Source organism: Engraulis encrasicolus, chromosome 4 (assembly GCF_034702125.1).
Source record: "Engraulis encrasicolus isolate BLACKSEA-1 chromosome 4, IST_EnEncr_1.0, whole genome shotgun sequence".
Classification (NCBI taxonomy): domain Eukaryota; kingdom Metazoa; phylum Chordata; class Actinopteri; order Clupeiformes; family Engraulidae; genus Engraulis; species Engraulis encrasicolus.
Window position 1 is genome coordinate 21,342,984 of NC_085860.1, and position 22,591 is coordinate 21,365,574.

At 44.9% G+C, this 22,591-nt stretch overlaps 2 protein-coding genes across 2 annotated transcripts in view; both read left to right on the top strand.

Annotated features, from left to right (window-relative positions):
- slc12a3 (solute carrier family 12 member 3) overlaps positions 1 to 22,591 on the top strand; it is a 42,729-nt gene that overhangs the window by 10,753 nt on the left and 9,385 nt on the right. The window contains exons 7-19 of the mRNA XM_063196875.1: positions 1,998 to 2,109; positions 3,854 to 3,984; positions 6,162 to 6,246; positions 7,556 to 7,713; positions 8,128 to 8,235; positions 14,859 to 14,982; positions 16,025 to 16,126; positions 17,281 to 17,436; positions 18,010 to 18,109; positions 19,687 to 19,798; positions 21,224 to 21,358; positions 21,645 to 21,751; positions 22,191 to 22,273. Of these exons, the coding sequence (XP_063052945.1) occupies positions 1,998 to 2,109; positions 3,854 to 3,984; positions 6,162 to 6,246; positions 7,556 to 7,713; positions 8,128 to 8,235; positions 14,859 to 14,982; positions 16,025 to 16,126; positions 17,281 to 17,436; positions 18,010 to 18,109; positions 19,687 to 19,798; positions 21,224 to 21,358; positions 21,645 to 21,751; positions 22,191 to 22,273 (1,513 nt within the window). The remainder of the gene's footprint in view (positions 1 to 1,997; positions 2,110 to 3,853; positions 3,985 to 6,161; positions 6,247 to 7,555; positions 7,714 to 8,127; positions 8,236 to 14,858; positions 14,983 to 16,024; positions 16,127 to 17,280; positions 17,437 to 18,009; positions 18,110 to 19,686; positions 19,799 to 21,223; positions 21,359 to 21,644; positions 21,752 to 22,190; positions 22,274 to 22,591) is intronic.
- Positions 10,378 to 13,629, top strand: LOC134446751 (uncharacterized). Its single transcript, XM_063196051.1, has 4 exons — positions 10,378 to 10,443; positions 11,504 to 11,553; positions 11,692 to 13,328; positions 13,591 to 13,629. The coding sequence occupies exons 1-3, from the start codon at positions 10,415 to 10,417 to the stop codon at positions 13,290 to 13,292; spliced, it is 1,680 nt and encodes a 559-aa protein (XP_063052121.1). The 5' UTR covers positions 10,378 to 10,414; the 3' UTR covers positions 13,293 to 13,328; positions 13,591 to 13,629.

Consider the following 22,591-nt stretch of genomic DNA (forward strand, 5'->3'; position numbering starts at 1 on the left):
CCTGGAGCAATGTGGAGTAGTGGTGGTGCCTTGCTCAAGGACACTTCAACCACCTCCATTCTTTTATTTAGTATTACAATTTGGTATCTATTTTCTAATGACAGACTTAACACCGTGCTGTGGGAATATAGAAAGCACTTTCGTGAGTCAATCACAGAAAACAATTCCACAGTGATCCAGGACCATTGTCCATTTACCACAGTGATCCAGGATCCTTGCTCATTTTACCGCACACAGTGATCCAGGATCATTGTTCATTTACCAAAGTGATCCAGGACCATTGTTCATTTACCACAGTGATCCAGGACCATTGCTCATTTACCAAAGGGATCCAGGACCATTGTTCACTTAACTCGGTGATCCTGGACCATTGTTCATTTACCACCATGATCCAGGATCATTGTTCATTTACCACTCCAGGTCCATTGTCCATTTACCACAGTGATCCAGGATCATTGTTCATTTACCACAGTGATCCTGGACCATTGTTCATTGACCACAGTGATCCAGGATCGTTGTTCATTTAACACAGTGATCCAGGATCTTTGTTCATTTAACACAGTGATCAAGGACCATTGTTCATTTACCAGAATGTTCCAGGGTCATTGTTCATTTACCACAGTGTATTGTTCATTTACCACAGAGATCCAGGACCGTTGTTCATTTACCACAGTGATCCAGGATCATTGTTCATTTACCAGAATGTTCCAGGATCATTTTTCATTTACAACAGTGATCCAGGATAATTGTTCATTTACCACAGTGTCATTGTTCATTTACCACAGAGATCCTGGACCGTTGTTCATTTACCACAGTGATCCAGGATCATTGTTCATTTACCACAGTGATCCAGGATCATTGTTCATTTACCACAGTGATCCAGGATCATTCTTTATTTAACACAGTGATCTAGGATCATTGCTCATTTAACACAGTTATCCAGGACCATTGTTCATTTAACACAGTGAATTTTGGCAAAATCTGTGAAACTGACACGGATTTCGTGTCCCAAGGATCCGTGTCCACGGAATTCAGAGAGCTCAGGCTGAGGGAGAGGTAAGGGTGGTACCGTATATGAACCTGTAACCCTCTGACTCAACAGCCCTCAAATTCCCTAACATGAGGCCACAGCTGCACTGTAATACTGCACTGCTTATGTTGTAACAGAGAAGTAGTGTTGGAAAGATCTACAGTATCTGAACTTTCAATGATTTCACTTTTATCTAAAAAGTTTCAGAGTTATTTCTTCTGCTATGTCCTGCCGTGACCCAAATTGCCTTTTAAAGATTTATTGCTGAAATAGCTGAAGCCAAACTGTTTTATTGTATGAGCACTGCCAAGACTTGCAGCAATATTAGCAAAGACATCTGCAAATATCACACTGCTGAATTAGTGTGTGAATTATTTAATCCAGCTGTATCTGCATAAATCAGGGGTGGGAAAGCTTTTTCATTCAAGGGCCACTTCAAATTGGATTAAGCCCTCCAAGGGCCGCACTATAGGCCTATATTGAAGGCAGCTACCTTTACAAATAGACCCCACCTTCACTAGGTCCCCTGAAAATATAACTTAATTGTATTGTAAATGTAACAGCTCTTTACAAAACATATCAAATTTCATGTGAAAGTGCATAACATTAAAATTATGTGGGGGGCTGGACAAGACAGCGTCAAGGCCCTAGCCAGGCTGTGCCCTCCCAGTGACGCAACACCTTCAGCATTGCTACTAGTCAGGTCAAGAGCAATGCAAGTACTTTCTGAGCTCCCGAGAAAATCGGGAACTCCTCCCACTTTGTCGGGAAACAAACAACCATTAGCAAACCAGGAGGAGGGTCAACCATGCCGTTTGGGAAATGTTAATTGTTATGCTCTTAGTCAGACTAAGTCTCGAAGAGATTTGAAAGTCGATGATAATTAGGCTGCCAAGGCCCGTAAACGTCCCTCAAGCCATAGGTCCCCCAGCCCTGATCTAAATGGTGTGAGTTTTCTTTTCCACAGGCTCAGATTCTCTTCTTCCTGGTCATCATGGTGTCCTTGGCCAACTACTTTGTTGGCACGGTGATTCCCGCCACCCCAGAGAAGCAGTCCAAAGGCTTCTTCAGCTACCGAGGTCAGATGGAGGTCATGTGTATTACTGTATAATACTAGAGACTGATGTGTCAGGTGGCTGGACTAAATACTTAAAGGGGCTCCAGGTAGGATTAAAAGTTTTATTAATCACGGTCCCGAATCAGCCGACGCTTATGCAAGTCTTTAGTAAGTGAACGATGGCTCTCGTGATCACTTCCACGGTCCGCTGTCAGAAAACCCCACATGCAACTTTTGGCAGCGCGGTCCGAGGGAGTGTCGTGGGAAACACTTATCATTTGAAAACATCGCTTTACATACCGTATTCAGATTTGTATCAACTGCTGGCATTCCGGGATGAAAAACAGTCTCACAGCGAGTTTATTTGAACAGCATTTTTTCATTATGGTGTAGATTTTGAGGCAGGCATGCCACGGGCGCCGCGCAAATGACGTCATCCTACCTACTGCCTCTTTAAGAGGTCTAAAATGCTGTAGATAAGTAGGCCATAGCACGGCTGGACTGGTAATCCGGCGGTCAGGGCATTTTCCCGGTGGGCCGACAGTCTCCAGGGGCCAATGCTGTTGTTTGTTGTTTTGTTTTTTTGAGTTTTACCCCTTGGAGACTGGCCCACCAAAGATGGGGTGGCTTCTTGTCCCATTTTTAACATAAACAATGGCCTGTGCCAATTATAACAGCCTATTGTATTCGTTGACTGAATGCAGGAGTCTTCTGTTTAGCTAACATCTAAGTTTGAGTTAATACAAAAATAAGAAAATAGTGTATGTATTGGTTATGTAGAGTGTGGTTGTGCCATTTCTTATAGGGCCCTGTGTGCCAGATTACTAGTCCAGCCCTGGTTAGATTTAGCATCTTCTTGGCTGTATTTGATCCCAAAGTACTCTATTGAATTAACACTGCATTTTTTTTTACTACGCTGTTTACTATGTTGATAGTTTTAAGACCAGACTCAAGACAAAGCTTTTCTCAGATTCCTTCGGTTAGAAATCCATATCATTGACCCTTGTTTTTCATATTTGATTTTCTCCTTATTTCTTGCTTATATCTTTTACTCCTTTTAACATTTTATTTTCACCTGCCATGTCTTGTATTTTTATTTTTATTGTACAGTGTATTGAATTTTGTTTTATTTTATCTTACTTTTTAGATACGTCCTAGCATCTCTATAAGAGGGTACTATATGTCCGTCCGTCGGTCTGTCTGTTGGTCGGTCACGGTACATGCACACAGGGACGGCACGTTTCCTTAACGTCTCCGTGAGCAGTGCGAGTCCGAGAGGTTCGCGGGCTGCCTTTCATACTGCACAGTCAACGTCCACGTTCTATCCGCGAGCAGCAGCCATTCATTTTCAATGGGAGCCGCGCATTGAACGCGGACGTCCGTGCAGGAAAATAGACTCGAGTTCTATTTTCAAGAAGCAACACGGACATGTCCGGTCAGGACGGAAATGCGCCGCGCTTACACCGCGTTCCTGTGTGCAAGCCAAGGCATGATTTGTTTTCATGCATTCTAACCATTTCGGACTGATAACGGACACGTTCTGTGGACGTACTGTGGATGTCCGCGCCGTTGGTGTGCATGTACCGTCAGTCTGTCGGTCCCTCTGAAACGCATTGCTTATTATCACTCCCTGCTGTGTCCACAAGGCGGCAGAGTGCATAGACGGACGCATCTTTGTCCGCCTGTCAGACTTGTTTCTAAATCACATTGAATTGCATATGTGTATGAAATAAATTAAATTGCCTTGCCTTGCCTTGTCTATGTAGGGGCCATCTTTGTGGAGAACTTCGTGCCGCGTTGGCAGGGTCCTCAGGGCAGCTTCTTTGGCATGTTCTCCATCTTCTTCCCCTCGGCCACGGGCATCTTGGCTGGAGCCAACATCTCAGGAGACCTGAAGGCAACATGACACGCACGCACGCATACACATGCACACACACACACATGCAGGCACGCACACGCGCACACACACACACACACACACACACATGCACGCACACACGCGCGCGCACACACACACACACACACACACACACACACACACACACACACACACACACACACACACACACACACACACACACACAGAGAGAGAGCATCATTCAATTCTGTATTAAACACAGATTTCATATCTGAAACATGCATGCAAAAAAAAGCTATTTGAATAATATTAGCATGACATTACAGAGTCTAAAGTAGCACATTAAAACTTTGTCGTTGTCATTCTACTTATATGAACGTACCGTATATATACCGTCATTGAGGCCAGATCTTAAGGCAGTGATCACTGTGAGTCTACTATAAGCTGCTGGAGGCACTGCTCACCTACCCACACAGCTTGACTGAATGTTCTTTTCTTTTTACAATGCACTTGAATGTCTGGAGGCCATATATGGACTTTGTGATCATCCATTCACAGAATCTGCTTAAAAAACACATTTCGCCTTTCACCATTGTTCCTTTTTTTCTCTTTTTTCCCCTTTTTTCCTTCACAATCAAGTCGAGACTTGAAAGTATCGGAAAATTAGAATTATGTTTGTCTCATCATCCACAAAGGCCAGATCCATACACCCATACATAATGTAGAGTGTTTGCCAGGCCCCGGGGATTGAACAACACATAAAAATCAATCTACAGAGCAATGGAGGCTTGCACACAGATTACAGACAAGATTACACATACACACACACACACACACACACACATACACACACACACACACACACACACACAGACACACGCACACACACACACACACACACACACACACACACACACACACACACACACACACACACAAACACACACACACACAGACACACGCGCACGCACACGCGCAGGCACGCACACACACACACCTCACTACTGAGTAGCCTATATCCCCGAGGCTAGACGATTGCCGATTTGTACACAGATGCACGCATAGGAAATAGGATATTGATTGGTTCGTTGGACGGTGCGGCGCGGTGTGCCAGCGCTGACTGTCCATTTGTAAATGCTGCTCCATGGCTGCATGCATGCAGGGCCGACTGCTGGTAGCTTTAGCTGGGCCCGGGACATCTGAAGTAATCTGAAAGGCACCCCTTCTCTCTTTAAAAAAAAAGAGAGACGGGGAAGGGCCGGCAAAGGACCCGGGCCGGGAATCGAACCCAGGTCAGCCGCATGGCAGACAGTGTCCCACCGTTTGGCCACGGCAGGGCCAAAATGCACCTCTTCTCAATACATACAATGTGCTCAGGACCCAATTCTGGGCCGCCTCTCTCCGTGGGTTCTGACCCCTTTGTCCCCTTCTGTTGGCTTTCCTGGCTGCATGAAGGGCTAGAGTGGTAATCTAACATATGGGCAGTCATGGGTGAGCGGTTAGGGCGTCAGACTTGCATCCCAGAGGTTGCCGGTTCGACTCCCGACCCGCCAGGTTGGTGGGGGGAGTAATCAACCAGTGCTCTCCCCCATCCTCCTCCATGACTGAGGTACCCTGAGCATGGTACCGTCCCACCACACTGCTCCCCATGGGGCGCCACTGAGGGCTGCCCCCTTGCAGGGGTGAGGCATAAATGCAATTTCGTTGTGTGCAGTGTGCAGTGTTCACTTGTGTGCTGTGGAGTGCTGTGTCACAATGACAATGACAATGGGAGTTGGAGTTTCCCAATGGGCTTTCACTTTTTTCGCTTTCATTTCCCAGTGGGCCGGCTGTCCTCAGGGGCCAATGGCGTTGTTTTTTTTGTGTGCATTTTTCCAATAGACAACCAAAGTGATTTGCAAACTGTGGGCGGGGCCCAACTGGTGGGCCACAAAGGTATTCCAAGAGGGCTCTGAAATAATTTCCCAAAAGTCTAAATATTTCTGTGTGTATTGCTGTATAGCAGGTTGTATAGTTAATTATGTCAGAGGTGGGCTGTGAACATTTGTGAAAATTACAAGTCATGGGCCCCAAGTTGGAAAATGTTGGGAGCCACTGGACTGGCCCACTATTTAGAGAAGGCTGTGTAAAATTTCCCAGGGCCTTTTTTAGTGTCCGATCCAGTCCTGGCTCATGCTATGTCTCCCCTGTTATGCATGTGTCCCCTGGCTGTGTAGGACCCGAACATGGCCATTCCCAAAGGCACACTCTTCGCCATCTTCTGGACCACCATCTCTTACCTGCTCATAGCCGCCACTATAGGTGATTACTCATTCAACGTTACACAAACACACACACACACACACACACACACATGCCTGCACGCACGCATGCACGAACGCATGCACGCATGGGCATACACACACACACACACACACTCACACCAGGGCTTGATGCTGGCACAAGCCACAACCGGCCAAAATGGGAAAACTTGGCTGTGGCTAGTAATAATTGAAATCTCACTAGCCATGTTGGCAGATAATTTATTCTTGGGTATGACATCACATTTCATCCTATTATTTGTCCTTTATATCGGTTGGTTATATTTAAGTTCAGGAATGACCATACCATTCCATTCTATTTGTCTAAAATATTTTCACTATTTTTTCACAGCATTGCTCTTCCTTTAGCACTTCATCATCAGAGCTCAGACATACTGTATCATGGTAAAGAAACATTACTGATAAGAAAATTGTGGCTAGTAGAGAGGCTGACTGGCTAGTGACTCAGGAAAACCACTAGACATAGGCCGGTGAGAAAAAAAAACCCTGACACACACGCACACAAACACGCACACACTCTCTCTCTCTCTCTCTCTCTCTCTCTCTCTCTCTCTCTCTCTCTCACCATTTTCTGGACCACAGTGTCCTATCTGCTCATATTCGCCACTATAGGTTTGCAAAACTGTATCCAATGTCAATTCCGTTCATTTTTTGTGAGCATTGTGCTGTGTGTGTGTGTGTGTGTGTGTGTGTGTGTGTGTGTGTGTGTGTGTGTGTGTGTGTGTGTGTGTGTGTGTGTGTGTGTGTGTGTGTGTGTGTGAGAGAGTGTGTGAGTGTGTGTGTGTGTGTGTGTGTGTGTAATGATGGATGGATGCATGTTTGTGCATATGTGTGTAAGCTTGTGTGTGTATGGACGCCCATATACTGTCCGAATATGCATTTTATGCATGTGGGACAAATTGTTTTTTAATGCATTTCCTGTACTATCTTGAAATCATAATAGTTTTGCTATACCATTATATGAATTTTAATCACTGTCATAGCCCCCATCTGAAAGTGACCCTGTTAGTGTGTGTGTGTGTGTGTGTGTGTGTGTGTGTGTGTGTGTGTGTGTGTGTGTGTGTGTGTGTGTGTGTGTGTGTGTGTGTGTGTGTGCGCGCGCGCGCACGTCCATGCGTGCGTACGTGCGTACGTGCAAGCGTGCGTACGTGCATTCGTGCATGCCTGCGCACGTGTGTGTGTGTGTGCGTGCACACGTGCATATGTGTGTGTTTGTGTTTGTGTGTGTGTGTGTACAGGTCTAACTAACTAACTAAATAAATGAATGATTTTCTGTGTGTGTATGACAGGGTCTTGTGTGGTGCGCGATGCTTCTGGGTTCATCAATGACACCGTGTCCGGCCCGGCTGGAGGAGACTGCTTGGGTCTGGGCTGCCAATACGGCTGGAACTTCACCGAGTGCATCTCCAATGGCACCTGCCCCTTAGGAATCGCCAACTACTACCAGGTACCTACTTGTCAATGCAATATACGGTAGGCCTACATTTATACATACAGTAAGTAGTCCCACTCACTACTTGTTTTGTTGGGCACCGGCACCAGTTGTGTATTGGTCGAAAAACGTAGAACCGGCACAGAACCGGCACCATGTTGGTCGAAATGAGGTACAAGAATCCTAGTGAAGGTCACTCTAATTAGGTAGCCATTAATGAAAGGCTGGGCCACCAAGGCCCCTATGCACAGTGGAAATGGTTCCTGTTACTTGGCACCATGGAGGAGGTTGCAATGATCCATAGTTGCTGACTATGTCAGCTACTTTGTTGTTTTCATTGTATTTCCCGTTGGCAACTACCCATGTTGGTCACTGGCTAACTACTACGCTTTCGAGAAATGCACCCCTGGTTTCTTCTTGTCTCCTCAGAGTATGAGCATGGTGTCTGCCTTCGGGCCCCTGATCACAGCTGGCATATTTGGAGCGACGCTTTCCTCAGCGCTGGCCTGCCTCGTCTCAGCACCAAAAGTCTTCCAGGTATAATATCATATCCTTTGCCACTTGCCAGGACAGAAAATGATGAATGATTAAGTTCATGGCTTGTTTTCTCACACATTCGCCTAAAACAAGTGGGTTTTCGCTACAGAGGTGGTTGGACATCATGGTTTTGGAAAGTCAACCAGCAGCACTCGCACTAACAATGCAATTCAAAATCCGGACATCCGGAGTTGACATGGGAGTCATGGCGCATTTGAGACCAAATGTGTCGATCGACGTTGCAACGAACGTCAGTCAACCACAAATTTGCACAAGATGAGCTTGCACCAGTTTGATCTACATTGCACATCACATGTGAGTTGAGGGGGGACAGGTGGGGAGGAAGAGTTGAAGTGGGGTGCATTACTTTTTAGGAGTGTGGGACAGCGCATCTACACACACTTCAGTGAACTTTTGGCCAACCAGTTCAAGGGTGCATCACAGCGGAGGCGGTATGCAGACCTTTGCAATGAACATCAACAGGGTTAAGTGCAGGAGTTGCAAGGTCTGCAGGAGGAAGGAAGGAACTGCAGGAGTTGCAAGGTCTGTCTGCAATCGCAGTGATCCCATTAGAGTTTGACATCATGACACACAACAAGCCTTTGGATTTCTAACCATTATGGAACAATTCCAGGCCAGAATTCGTTGCTGTCTGTCTGCACATGTAGACGTGCAAAGTCAAATGTGCCCATTGCCCATGCGCACCTTGCTCTTAGGCTACCCCTTCGTACTACACCATGGTCAATGCATTTTCCAGGGAGTGACTGATCTTTTCCAATCTACTTTCTTCACTACCTATACTACCTATTGAGTGCCTCATGGGCAGTCATGGGTGAGCGGTTAGGGCGTCAGACTTGCATCCCAGAGGTTGCCGGTTCGACTCCCGACCCGCCAGGTTGGTGGGGGGAGTAATCAACCAGTGCTCTCCCCCATCCTCCTCCATGACTGAGGTACCCTGAGCATGGTACCGTCCCACCGCACTGCTCCCCATGGGGCGCCACTGAGGGCTGCCCCCTTGCACGTGTGAGGCATAAATGCTATTTCGTTGTGTGCAGTGTGCAGTGTTCACTTGTGTGCTGTGTCACAATGACAATGGGAGTTGGAGTTTCCCAATGGGCTTTCGCTTTCACTTCTCTCTCTATGCCAGGGGTGTCCAACTCATTTCAGTTCACGGGCCACATCACAGCCTATTTGATCTCAAGTAGGCTGGACCAGTAACGCAATAGCGAAATATCACAGTTTTCGGCTGTCAGATTTTATTGTCAGTTTCTTCATATTCACAGGTCATACAAGGAAATTGAAATTAAGTTTTTTTTCTCTTTACCATGAAAGGACATAGACATACACAGGCCTGACATTTACAGACTGACATCAAAGTGCAAGACAGGACAAGTCACAGTGATGGTCCAATACCATACTGGAATCACATTGCAAGTCAACCGTCTTGAGGTGGATGGCAGCGGGTATATCAGGAGCATTGACTGTAAATGGTGACCAAAAAAGACATTTGTCCTCAAGTATTAAAGACCTGATATCTCTAAAACTACAGCAAATTTTGTAATGTGCTATTATATACTAGGCCTACCTATCTCCTACCTCTTACCTGTCTCTAATACTTTTGTAAAGGGATACAACAGAGGCATTCATTGAAATGCACTAGCTGGCTTAAAACAACGCTTTCTGTGACTGAAATTTTAACATTCTCTGACTCCTTTTCAATCAACCGTGCCCAACACACATCCAACGTGCAGTGGGTTTTTTTTAGAAACTGGCTAACCAGAGGATTTCAATCTTCTTTTTTTGCATTTGGATTTGACCAAATTCTACACCCTTCTTTTCTAGTGGCTCTGAATATTAAAGGAAGGCAGTGTAGACAAAATTGACTAAAGACTGTTTGCATTAAGCAAGGAGCGCAAATACATGCACAGAGGATTTGGATTTCAAGCGGAATATTCTCAGTATTTGGTTTAAAAGTCCTTTTACATGTGTGAAAACAGCATGACAACCATCTCTGCAGTAATGACAGGTGATTGGACTAATTAACTTTGCAGCTGCTCTGACTTTCGCAATCAGTCTGTGATTGGTTAAGGCCAAACTGGTCATGAATTAAAAGCTGGCTGGACCACACAGCCCTTTGTGAAGAAAACAGTGTGGAGGGAGCTTGGAGCAACTCAGCAGGATGTGGCATCTCACTGGCGCACAGTTTAGGTATGTCTGTAAGCATCTTTCCAAATGTTCAAGTTTATTTTTAAATGACACACACCGTGTCAGTGCCATTGTGATGGGCAAATGAAGCTTTGTTGAAGCACAAAGCTTCAGTGGCGAATGCTTCGAGTAATGGGTGATTGATTCAGTGCTTCAAATACTCTATGAGGACACCTGCTGGCAAAAAACGCGGAATTGCAGTTTGAACCAAAACGCAAAATGAAAAGGCCTACATGGATTCTTGTGCATGAATAAAACAACTGAAAAAATGCCTTCACGTTTATTTTGCGAGAACGAATTAACGGCGTGCATTAAGTATTTTAGTCACTGAAATGTGACGGATCATAATGGACATAGGCCTAAAAATCTCCTAGTCATTTGCCACAAAATTGCATTGCAGTTAGTCACAGTAATATTTTATCCCAGATAAAATTGCGGCAGATTGCGTTTTTTTAATGTTTATAAACTTCAGCAGCAAGGATACTTCTGCCCTAACATTCTGACCACATGTATTACTGAGGTGGAGCAGGGTTAGAACTCATGATCATTAGGCTGTGAGCGCACCACGCTATCCACTACACTACGGAGACAGACTTTCTACTACAGCAAACAAGCTGGTATTTAACTGTAGGCGTTGCCAAATGCATTTTGTAATGACATTTAATTTTTAAATGTTCCATTTTAAAAGCCAAATTACAGTTGCCATAGGGCACCCTTGCTCATTGTTCATTTTGTTCATTGTATTACGCTAGCTGCACTGAATTTGGTGAATTCTTCCTACTACAAACCTGCAATCGCACGCAGGCTCGCAGCACTTTGATCAACTTCAATGCTGCGCAACTCTTTCAGTCGACTCCTCACGTCACTGTTGAAGCTTCATGTGAATGGGCGCTGAATGAAGCTTCAAACGTCACGAATCACGTGATCAACTGCAAACGAATCAAGCTCCGATACACGCTTTCCTTTGCGATGGTTCATTTTTCTGACACACGCTTCGACACGGGAGACTCATTGGGAACATCACTGGTGCCATTGTGATTAACAATTCTCATTGTCTTTACAGGTTAGCGGTCCTCCTTTTCATTGCCTCTCATGACCTCAGATTTACAAATGGTAAGGGCAATCAGTCCATGCATTTATTTTTTGAGCATAATTTCTCTTCTAAGTCTGACATACAAACTTATGTATGGATTTAATTTTAATATGGCTAACCCACTGACTTTTTTTTTTCTTTCTTTTGTCTACTTTCAGCGTACCCTGGCGGCTCAAAAGGAGAGCAGAACCCAAGCAAATGGTACAATGGTAGATCTCAAGTAGATGAGTGGGATGATTCTGAAACTGTCCAAGTGTCTGGTGCCGTTTCTCTGGGAAGCTCTACGTCACCATACAGGCAACCCTCCACATATTCGAGGAGTGTGTCAGCCGTTGCGACACAGCCTCCGTTTTCTTCCCAGTCCGGTGGCCATTCCCGTTCGTTCTCAGGGCCTCAACGAGACCTCAATCAGGGCTCAGAATCCTATAAATCTATACAGCAAAACCAGGACACTTCTTACAACTGGAAACAACAATCCACTTTCAAGCACGTGCGGCAGAACCAGAAATCATTCGTCGATCACGGGAAGCCACAGTCCTCTGAATCTCCACCGGCTATGTCCAAACCTGTGCAGCATGACTGGTGGCCACAGAATACCGCCAAGCTCAAGCAGCAGCCAAACTTTGACAACTGGCAGGGAAAGGTGACTTCTAAATCTGTGAAGCAGAACCAGCAGCCATCCTTTGACCACTGGAAGCCACAGCCTACTGGATCACAACAGGCTACTTCCAAAAACATACAGCAGGGCCAGAAGCCATCCTTCAATAACTGGGGGCCACAGTCTTTAGGATCTTCACAGGTTTCATCTAGACCTGTGCAGCGTGACTGGTCGCGTCAGGTGATCTCTAAACCTGCACAACCGAACCAGCAGTCTTCATTTGACCACTGGAAGCCACAGGATACTGCCAAACGCATGCAACAGAAGCATCAGCAGCAGCCAAACTCAAATGTGGCCACGAACAACTGGAAGCAACAAGATGTTTCTGGGCACCTGGGAGGTTCTTATGGAGCAGCATCTCCAGGACTGCACTGGCAATCCCATTCAATCCAGGGAGCCAATTTTCAAAGTACCCTCAGACCTGCACAAAGTTCTGAACCATTCCAGGGGTACAAGGCCCAGCAAAACCAGCAGATGTCAAAACCAGACCAAGATGGCTACCCCTCATACCATCCAGCCAAGCCTGTCCAAAGATGGCAGCAACCTTCCCATCAGTTTCCCTCCAACCCTCCTCAGCAGCCTTCAAGAACGGCACCACTCTCCTTCCAGCCCGGCTATCACTCAGGGTCTACAGACAAACCGGTTGGTGGCACAAGGAAGTCATCAGCTGACCAAAATGGACTGAAATACCAACAAACCAAGCCTAACTCAGTGAATGAGTACAAATCTGTGCATTCAATGACAACTGGACGAGCAGGTAAACCCCAGTCTCAAGGCCATTTCTCTCCATCCAGAGGAGGTCTTCAGGGCTTCAACCAGGCACCAGGATCTTCACAGGCTGCAAACAAACCGCAGAGCCGGAAGAAATCTTCCAGCTGGAGGGAACTTACATTTGGCTCAGCAACAGCTACGGTCAAGTTTGGGCAGAAGAATGGCTTTGGCTCTGCAGGGCCTATAAACAAACCTGAGCAGCAGAACCAACAGCTGTCTGCCAACTGGATGCCACAGGTTTCATACAAGTCTTTGCAGCACAACCGGCAGCCATCCCTCAACAACTGGAGCCATATGCAGCATTTGAAACTGCAGCAAAACCAGCAGTAGGGCACCACTCATCTTGGATAGACTAAAGTGGATATGGTAAGCGTTTAAATTGCATTTTGTTCAAAGTTCACAATTTAATGTTTGGCTTCTGGTAAAACTGTAGAGGGAAACTGGGAACTGGGATAGTCGGCTACACTTTTTTTAGTTATATATTTTTTAAAGGTTCATCTTAACCACTCACCTGAGACTCAAATGTCGTCTAATTTTTAAACCGTATTTTCTGATGGGCCTACAATACCCACCATGCATGCCCAAAATTTGTCTGCCTCCTAACTTTTTTTTTTAAATCTCGTTTCAGGTCCCGAGTCTTTGAATATTCAATAAATCTTTTATCTTACATTGGTGTCCTTGTTTTCATTGAGCCCTCTTGTAACCCAATGTTTGCTCACTGCATGAATTCTTTAGCTGGTATTAAAATTGTAATTCCTTCCTTGGCGATGGGTCATGTTTTTTTTCACCTCTGCCATGGAGGTTGTGTTTTTGGTTGCATTGATTTGCCTGTCAGCAGGCAGGGGCGATTCTAAGGGGTGGCAGGGGGTGGCATTTGCCCCCCCAGAAATACGATTTGCCACCCAAATTAAGAGCCCTGATTGTGACCAATAGCCTTAATGCTTGACATCATTTCAGACATAGAACTTTAGGTTGCAGGGTTTCACTTTAAGGGATTCACTGTATCACATAAGTGTGTGTGTCGATTATATAGCGTTTATCATTTTCCCTTAGTGTAGGAGCATGCCCCCCTGAAATACATTTCGCCACCCCAAGAATAAATGTCTGGAACCGCCCCTGTCAGCAGGGTAACTCATAGTTATGAATGGAATTTGATAACTTTGTGGAGTTGTTGGAAATTACGAAAGGAACAAGTGATTAAATTTTGATTGAATCCAGGCTTTTCTAAAGATTATTCCGTGGGATGGGGAAAAATTGACTGCTGTCTAACTCCACAAAAACAAGGCAGAAAGATGAAGAAAATGGGAATGTAACGGTCAAATGTTCTATCACGGTTCTATAACTGCTTCCTTTGTGGTGGTCTGCACTCAGTGCATTTCCAGTTTAAAGATCCTTTGCGCCAACAATTTCTTTGACATCACTTTGGTACCATCTCATTTGATTCACTGTGCTTAAATGGTTGAAAGGTGTCAGATTTTCCACCTGCTACTGGATGTCTCGTTCAATGTCTGCATTTTAAGTAGGCCTACTTGGAGATCTTTAGCAATTGTGTAATTTGCTTGATCTCATGATTGTTAATCTTGTTTACATGTTTTCAAAGTTCTTGCTTTTCGGCCTCAGCATTTGTCCTGGAATGACTAATGTGGACTCGTAAATGGGGAAAAATGTCAAATTATTGACCGGTGGGAGCAACGGGGCTGAGATAAAATGACGTGCCACCATGTAATGCGTGTCTGCAAGTTGTGAACCTGCATTCAACAGCACCTTGCATCAAGATACAATTGGCTTTGCAAGGAGGTTTATCTCTGTAGATACATGTATTAGTAGGGTTCCAATGTGAATTATCTTCACTGAAATTACGGTACTACCGGTATTCCTTTGTGCCTGCATCTACAGTGTCTGTGCAAGGATAATCTGTACCCCCTCATTGGATTCTTCGGGAAGGACTATGGCAAGAACAACGAGCCCTACAGGGCCTACCTATTGACCTTCATCATTGCTGTTTGCTTCATCCTCATTGGTGAGATGGCACACTACCAGTTTTAATCAACCAATCATGTTGTCAATGACAATAAACAAATATGTATTTAGATCGCAAAACATTTTTTGTCACCAAACTTTGGTGACAATTTGTTACAAACTAGTGCACTGGTTGGTCCCGAGTTGCGGTCATCCCATTGGTCGGACAACCCATTAGGCCAAGGTGCTCATGAGATTGGCTGTTTAGCATCTTGCCCCTCCTTACAGTATTAGTAAACAGGAAACCTCTGTATTCAACATCCCAGATGAGAAATTTTTGAATTGTGCTTTTACCTTTTATGGGATATTGAATAAAACCTTTATCGTTTATAATGTCTTGCCTCACTCCTCGAGGCCACAAGCACAAGGCGAGGGTGGGAGACAGTGTTGCCAGATTGGGCTGGTTCCCGCCCAATTGGGCTGCTTAGGATGGCCGTGTGCGGGTAAAAATAGCATTTATCAGGAAAAACACTTTTTGCCATAGAAATCAATGGAATTGGGCGGGATTTTGTGCTTCTAGGCGGGTTTTGAAAATGTTTTGGGCTGGAAATCATCAGCCTCATCTGGCAACCCTGGTGGGAGATAAGATAATAGGATGGATACATGGTGCTGATCCAGGGGTGTGTTTCTTGACAGCATTATCGCTAACTAAGTTAGCAACTTATTTGGTTGCAATGCAATTTCCCACTGGGAACCTACTAAGTTGCTAACTGGTTAGCAACAATATTTTCAAGAAATGGGGTCCCGAGTCTGTATTTAACCAACACCACACACTGTTCACAGGAAGTAGAGCAGCTTTCACTACTATATGTCGGAGCAGCCTTGGCCTAGTTAGGTAGTTGGTCTTTGAATCCGAGGGTTACAGGTTCGAATCCCATCTTTAGTTGAAAGGGAATGTGGGATCTAACTCCATATTTCTTCAGGGACTGTAACCAATACCCTACAATAACGGTGAGTCACTTTGAATAAAATGTGGACAAGTGTGTAATGTAATGTAATGTAATGCAATGTAATGTAACTCCTGTCTGTCTGTTATTCTTCAGCTGAGCTGAACACCATCGCCCCAATCATCTCCAACTTCTTCCTTTGCTCTTACGCCCTCATCAACTTCAGCTGTTTCCACGCCTCCATCACCAACTCTCCAGGTGGGCAGGCATAGCACAGCCTGGCACTAGCCCAGTGTTTCTCAAAGTGGGGCGCAAGCCCCGCTGGGGGGGCGCGGAAGCATCGCAGGGGGGGCGTGTGACATCTGATTTTGGGTTTTTTCTCCCAAGGAAATGTTTTCCTGTCTCTCCAATAAGCAATACATTTCAAGCCCTCACCAACATTATATTCTAAATTGTCCTGGATTTGAATAGCATAGGAAATTAACACACGTCCGTCTTTGTTTTATGTCACCAGTCACCTTCCGTTGATTCTGCGCAGCGCACCGATCGTAAAATCAGTCGGTTGGGGGGAGCTCGGAAGCATTCAGACCCTCCGAAGGGGGGAATGATGGGAAAAGTTTGAGAACCACTGCACTAGCCTAAGCAAGTAGCAAGTTGTAAACAATCCCTGGCTGCGCAACCCAGGCTGTGCACTGTTCAACCTATGATTGTTAGAAACCTATGTCGGTCACAAAATGAGCTCACATGGTTGGTTGCCAGTATCTTGCCCCTCCTCACAACATCAATGCTGGCCTACAAAGGCAAAGTGCAGTAACTACATGTACGTCTGGTTGAAATTGACTGAAAATGGTCTTCAGACTTCATTACAGATCCTTTATGTTGTGACAAAGCCTTATGGTCAAAATGCGTCCCGTTTTAGAGATGTCATGTAAAATTTGCAGAAACTACAATATCCAACCTAATACCAAGGCTTTGAAGGCATTTTCTTAGTTTCAATGTTGGCGTAGTTACTGTACTTTGCCTTCGTAGGTCAGTTCAGGTCAGTTTTTGGGTTTTTTTTAAAGATTTTTTTTGCTTTTGTGCTGTACACAGTGTAAGAGGGACAGGAAATGAGTGGGGAGTTGATAGAAGGAAAGGAAAATGAAAGGAATTGAACCCGGGTTGCCAGTGTAGTGGCCTAGGGCCCCTTACTGACTTCCTGTATGCTGTGTGGTGGATCGGGATCGGGAACTCGGTCCACTTTCTCAAGAAGTAAACAACCATTAGCAAACCAATTGAGGCAGGTCAACCATACTGTTTGGGAAATGTTAATTGTTATGTTCTTGGTCAGACCAAGTCTCGAAGAAATTTGAAAGTCGATGATAATCAGGCTAGCCCCTTACTGACTTTCTGTGTCTTGTATGGTGCTGCAGGTTGGCGGCCGTCGTTCCGCTTCTTCAACAGGTGGGCGTCTCTGCTGTGTGCGGTGGTGTCCGTGGTCATCATGTTCCTGCTCAACTGGTGGGCCGCCCTCATTGCTATAGGCATAGTCCTCTTCCTACTGGGGTACTCGCTCTACAAGAGACCATGTGAGACAACGCACACACACACATACAATACACACAGACACACACACACAGACACACACACACACACACACACACGCGCCATCCCATGGCTGAGGTGCCTTTGAGCAAGGCACCTACTGTAACCTCATACTGCTCCAGGGACTGTAACCAATGCCCTGTACAATAACTGTAATTTGTTATGGATAACTGCATCAGCTCAGTGTAATGTAATGCAATGCAAAGTAATGTAATGTAATGTAATTGTTGTGTTGAACTTGTGGCAGTGGTGAACTGGGGCTCATGTAATGGGGACCTAGAGAAGGACCTAGAGAAGTTGGGGTCTGTTTTTAAGGTGACCGCCTTCAATATAGGCCTAAAGTGCAGGGGGAAATCCTGGTTTGTGTTCATAGCACGGCCCCTGGAGGACCTTAACGGCCCTTGGAGGAATTTGAAGTGGCCCCTCGAATGAAAAAGGTTCCCCAACCCTGGTGTAATGTGATGTAATACTGTAATGCCGTGTAAATGTAATGTACCTGTAATGCTGTAATTTTATTACTGTAATATAATGTACTGTAATTGTTGTGATTGTGACAGTGGTAAACTGGGGCTCGTCCGTCCAGGCTGGGGCCTACAACCTGGCCCTGTCTCACTGTGTGGGCCTCAACCAGGTGGACGACCACATCAAGAACTACAGGTAACCAGAGATTATTTAATAGAGATATGCCAACATAATAGGTTTCTATGGACACCTAACGCGACCAGGTTCCGGTCTGCCTAAAGGGGCGTGTCATAATGCTCCTACAATGAATAGAACAGTCCTTAGGTCTGCCTAGGTCTGCCTAAGGGGGCCATAATAGAACCAGGAAACAATGGGCCAATGGAACCTCTCTCTCTACTCTCTCTGTTATAGTCAGGCCACGCCCTCCTAGTGACTCCTAGTGAGTCAGGCCAAGAGCAATGCAAATGTCGTTTCCGATTTTCCGAAACACCGGGAACTTCACCCACTTTGTCTGACACCAGTCAACCATTAGCAAACCCAGGGAGGCAGGTCAACCATGCCGTTTGGGAAACGATAATTGTTATGCTCTTGGTCAGTCTCAAAGAGATTTGAAAGTCGATGATAATCAGGCTAGGTAGCCTACGCCACGCACCACTGTCACTCACTCACACCTGTGTGTGTGTGTGTGTGTGTGTGTGTGTGTGTGTGTGTGTGTGTGTGTGTGTGTGTGTGTGTGTGTGCGCGCGTCTGAGTGCATACTTGTGTGTGTGTGTGTGTGTGTGTGTGTCTGAGTGCATACGTGTGTGAGTGTAAGTGTGTATGTGTTTGTGCGTGGGTGTGTGTGTGTGTGTGTGTGTGTGTGCGCGCGCGTCTGAGTGCATACTTGTGTGTGTGTGTGTGTCTGTGTGTGTGTCTGTGTGTGTGTGTGTGTGTGTGTCTGTGTGTGTGTCTGTGTGTGTGTCTGAGTGCATACGTGTGTGAATTTGTGCATGGGTGTGTGTGTGAATGTGTGTGTGTTTGTGTGTGTGGCCTTGCTTCATCTTTTCCTAGTTCCCATCACTCCCTCACCTTTGATGTTCTGCCCTCTTATTATGGCTGAGGACAGCACAGCAGTTTCTCATTGGAAGTCTATTCTCCTCCGTACTGTTTACTTCACACACATTGTTTACGCAGAAATACCAAGGTCCATCTGGGGCACGTTCAGAATTTTGTGGAATGTAATATTTGTGTAAACAAAGCACAAAATGTCTGAATCTCTCTCTCTCTCTCTCTCTCTCTCTCTCTCTCTCTCTCTCCCGCCTATATTTCTCTCTGGGTGCGTTCAAATATGAGACCTTGCGTGCTCCATTTGTGTTTGTGGCCTCGTACCAGGAAGTAATATGTCATGATGACATCACTGACAACAGTATTATATTTAAATATCTTGCAAAAGCTAAATTCTAAAGTCATTTTCTCATTTGCCAACTGGATGTTAAATGACGAATAGTCCCTCAAAAATTGTTATGGCTAGTCTGACCGTGGGAAACTTTTTTTTTTTCCTCCACGGAGGCAGGGCGTCAGCAAAACGCGTGGCCACAAGCACAAGTGGAGGACGGGAGGTCGCATATTGAAATGCACCCTCTCTCTCTGTACCTCTGTGTTCTTGATGTCTGTGTCTGTCTGTGTTTCTATGTCTCCCTGTTTTTCCGTCTGTGTCTCTCTCTTCCTGTCATGTTTGTGTGTCTACTGCATGTGTGTGTGTGCGTGTGTGCGTGTGTGTCCGCTCTCCACAGGCCTCAGTGTCTGGTCCTGACAGGTCCTCCTGCTCTGCGTCCTGCGCTGGTAGATTTCGTGGGGACCTTCACCAAGAGCCTCAGCCTCATGATGTGTGGCAATGTAGTCAGCGTGAGTTTAAACACATTTACTTCAAGTTCAAGTGAAACAACAAACAATGAGCAACACTAATAATACGGCTCCATTTTGGAACGCCACACCTACGCAATGTATGCACATATTGTACACTCTAAGGTCCAACTGAAAGATAGTATTTCCAACACAATTGGACTCTAAAAGAGGGCATTGCACTACAACACCATTGACCCGGGTTCGATTCCAGCCAGAGGTCATTTGCTAAGCCTTCCCCATCTCTCTCTCCCCATCCATTTCCTGTCTGTCTCACTCTCCTATCTGAATAATAGAAGTGTTAAAGTCCAAAACATCTTGAAAAAAATAAAATAAATAAAAGGGAGCAGGCTTTCTAGGAGACTGGGGAAAATGCTGCAAGCAATAGTAAGAGGAACAATGGAACAATGCCACTTTTTGCACTTTTGATGGGAATGTCAAAATGCTTCTTTCTTTTTTGTTCTTTTTCATTTTTATAGTAGACTACAAACCTGTTTGATTTATGACAACTCAACCGCTCCAAGAAGCCAAGATGCTGTATTTCATCCAGCAGGACATTATGATGTGTTATTAAACTGTGACACAGTAGAAGCTGCCAGGGATTTTCTCACATTGTTTTTGTCTTCAGCTGCTAAAACTCTGTTGTCTTAAAAGAATTCCAGCCAATTTCAACATGCTCACTCTACTCACTCATGCTCACTCTATTGCTCTCTCTACTCTGGTCTTGTTGGGGGCTGCTCGTTTTTCCGACGCACCATTGGTCCGATGCGTCAATATTCCGAAAATTTCCCATCTATCCTACAGCACAAAAGTCTTACAGACCTTTTAGCCGATAAAATGAAACCCCTTGTCCCGACAGTCCAATGTTCCGCTTTAGTTTAGATAACCGTCATCACTGTTATGCGCAGTGGTCATGCAGCTGTCTGTGACAGGTTAGGTTTGGGAATCATTTTTAGGTTTGGCATCATTATATTATCAGCCCTTCGCTTTACGAGGTCCTGGTCAGCTAATAGGGGCATGAATTGTTTTACATACTGTTGCTCCAAATTCTCCGTACACAATGCCAAAAAGTTAGTGCTGTAAAGTGACGGCTGATGTTGCATGTCTTTTGGACTGCACATTACATTGAAATGTGTGTTGAAATTGGCCGCTCAGGGAGTTCTCCTTTGTCAAGTCCGCTTTACTGTCTTAGTTGCGCTGGTCAAACAATGAAATGAAATTATGTGTCTTACTTTCCCATGCAGATAAACAGTAGACATAGACTTTAGTTGTGGACAATTAGACAGACCGTACACATACATTACACCTAGAGCACCTATACAATACACATACAGTCAGACATAAAGTGCATACATAGAACATGTATTAAGAAGAGGTATTGTGGTGCCATTCCCAGTTATGTCCTATTGTGACGATTCTGACCCTCAGGAATGCCCTTCTCCTGAGCTGATCTCAGCCAGCGATAACGCTCACATAGCCTGGCTGGAGCAGCGTGGCATCAAGTCCTTCTATCATAGTGTGGTGGCCGAGGAGCTGCGCTCAGGAGTACAGATGATGCTGCAGGTTAGGCTTGTAATGTCACCTCAATGTAATGTCAATGTCATTTCTCAATATGTTTTTTTTTGTTTTCTGCTATTTACAGATTTTTTGCTGAATATTAGTTTATTACTCAGTAAATAATATTCTTGAAAAGATCAAATTTAAAAGATAAAATGATATATTCAACCTTTTTAAGTGCAACATTTATTGGAGGACATTTTCTTTAGCTCTCCTAAACGTCTTACTATTAAATTAAATATTGTAGTGTTTAAATCTAGGTGACAGGTAAATCCTGTGTTGTTTTAATCAGGGAGCAGGACTGGGGCGCATGCGTCCAAACATCTTGGTGATGGGCTTTAAGAAGAACTGGAGAAAAGACCGGGCAAGTGGCATGGACAGCTACATTGGCATCTTGCAGTAAGCCCAAGACAAAGCATTCGATTCGATTGTGGGATTCGAACCTACAACTCTCTGATTCTTAGTCAACCTACTGAACCATTAGGCCACAGCTGCCTCAAAGCACCCTTCCACCTTTGCAAAATAAGCCGGTATTAAAATAATAGTTTAGGTTGTGCCATCTTCAGGATACAGTGCACCTCAACAGTATTTGATGAGTTGATTGGCAGCCGTGACCTAATGGCTATGGAGGTGGTCTAAAGATCAGACAGACGATTACAGATCAAATCCCTTACCTCTCCCTACACCTCCATTCATATCTGAAGTGCCCTTGAGCAAGGCAACTAACCCCACATTTCTCCAGGGACTGTAACCAATACCCTGTAAATAAATGTAAGTCGCTTTGGATAAAAGTATCAGCTAAGCATAATGTAATGTAACGATGTGTCTTGTGTTGCAGCGATGCATTTGATCGCCAGTACGGCGTGTGTGTGCTGAGAATAAAAGAGGGCTTGGATACATCCTGGCAGAGGGAAGCCCACAGTAAGCATACTGTACTGCAGCACATGAAGATATTCTAACACACTCTCCCCTTTCCAATACTTCCTTAAAGTCTGTATACCTGTCTGCACATTAAAAGATTTCATGATGCATTTCGAATTATACAAAGTGTGTTTTACTTTCATATTTGTAGGTTTCATGTGTAACAGACAGTAAAGTTTTTTTCTTATCTTATCTATACCAAACTGGCAACAAAATCACATAAAGGCCAGAGTGTACAATATTATCTAAAACAGTAAAGATGCGTTATAACTATAACTCTTTTGTTAGTTTGGCCTGGATATATAAATGCTTATATGT

Bases quoted from the DNA above. Each gene is read 5' to 3' on its own strand.
- LOC134446751 (XM_063196051.1), top strand. From the start codon at position 10,415: ATGTGGCATCTCACTGGCGCACAGTTTAG. The intron at 10,444-11,503 runs GTATGTCTGTAA...TTGTCTTTACAG, and splicing joins CTCACTGGCGCACAGTTTAG to GTTAGCGGTCCTCCTTTTCA. The intron at 11,554-11,691 runs GTAAGGGCAATC...GTCTACTTTCAG, and splicing joins TGACCTCAGATTTACAAATG to CGTACCCTGGCGGCTCAAAA.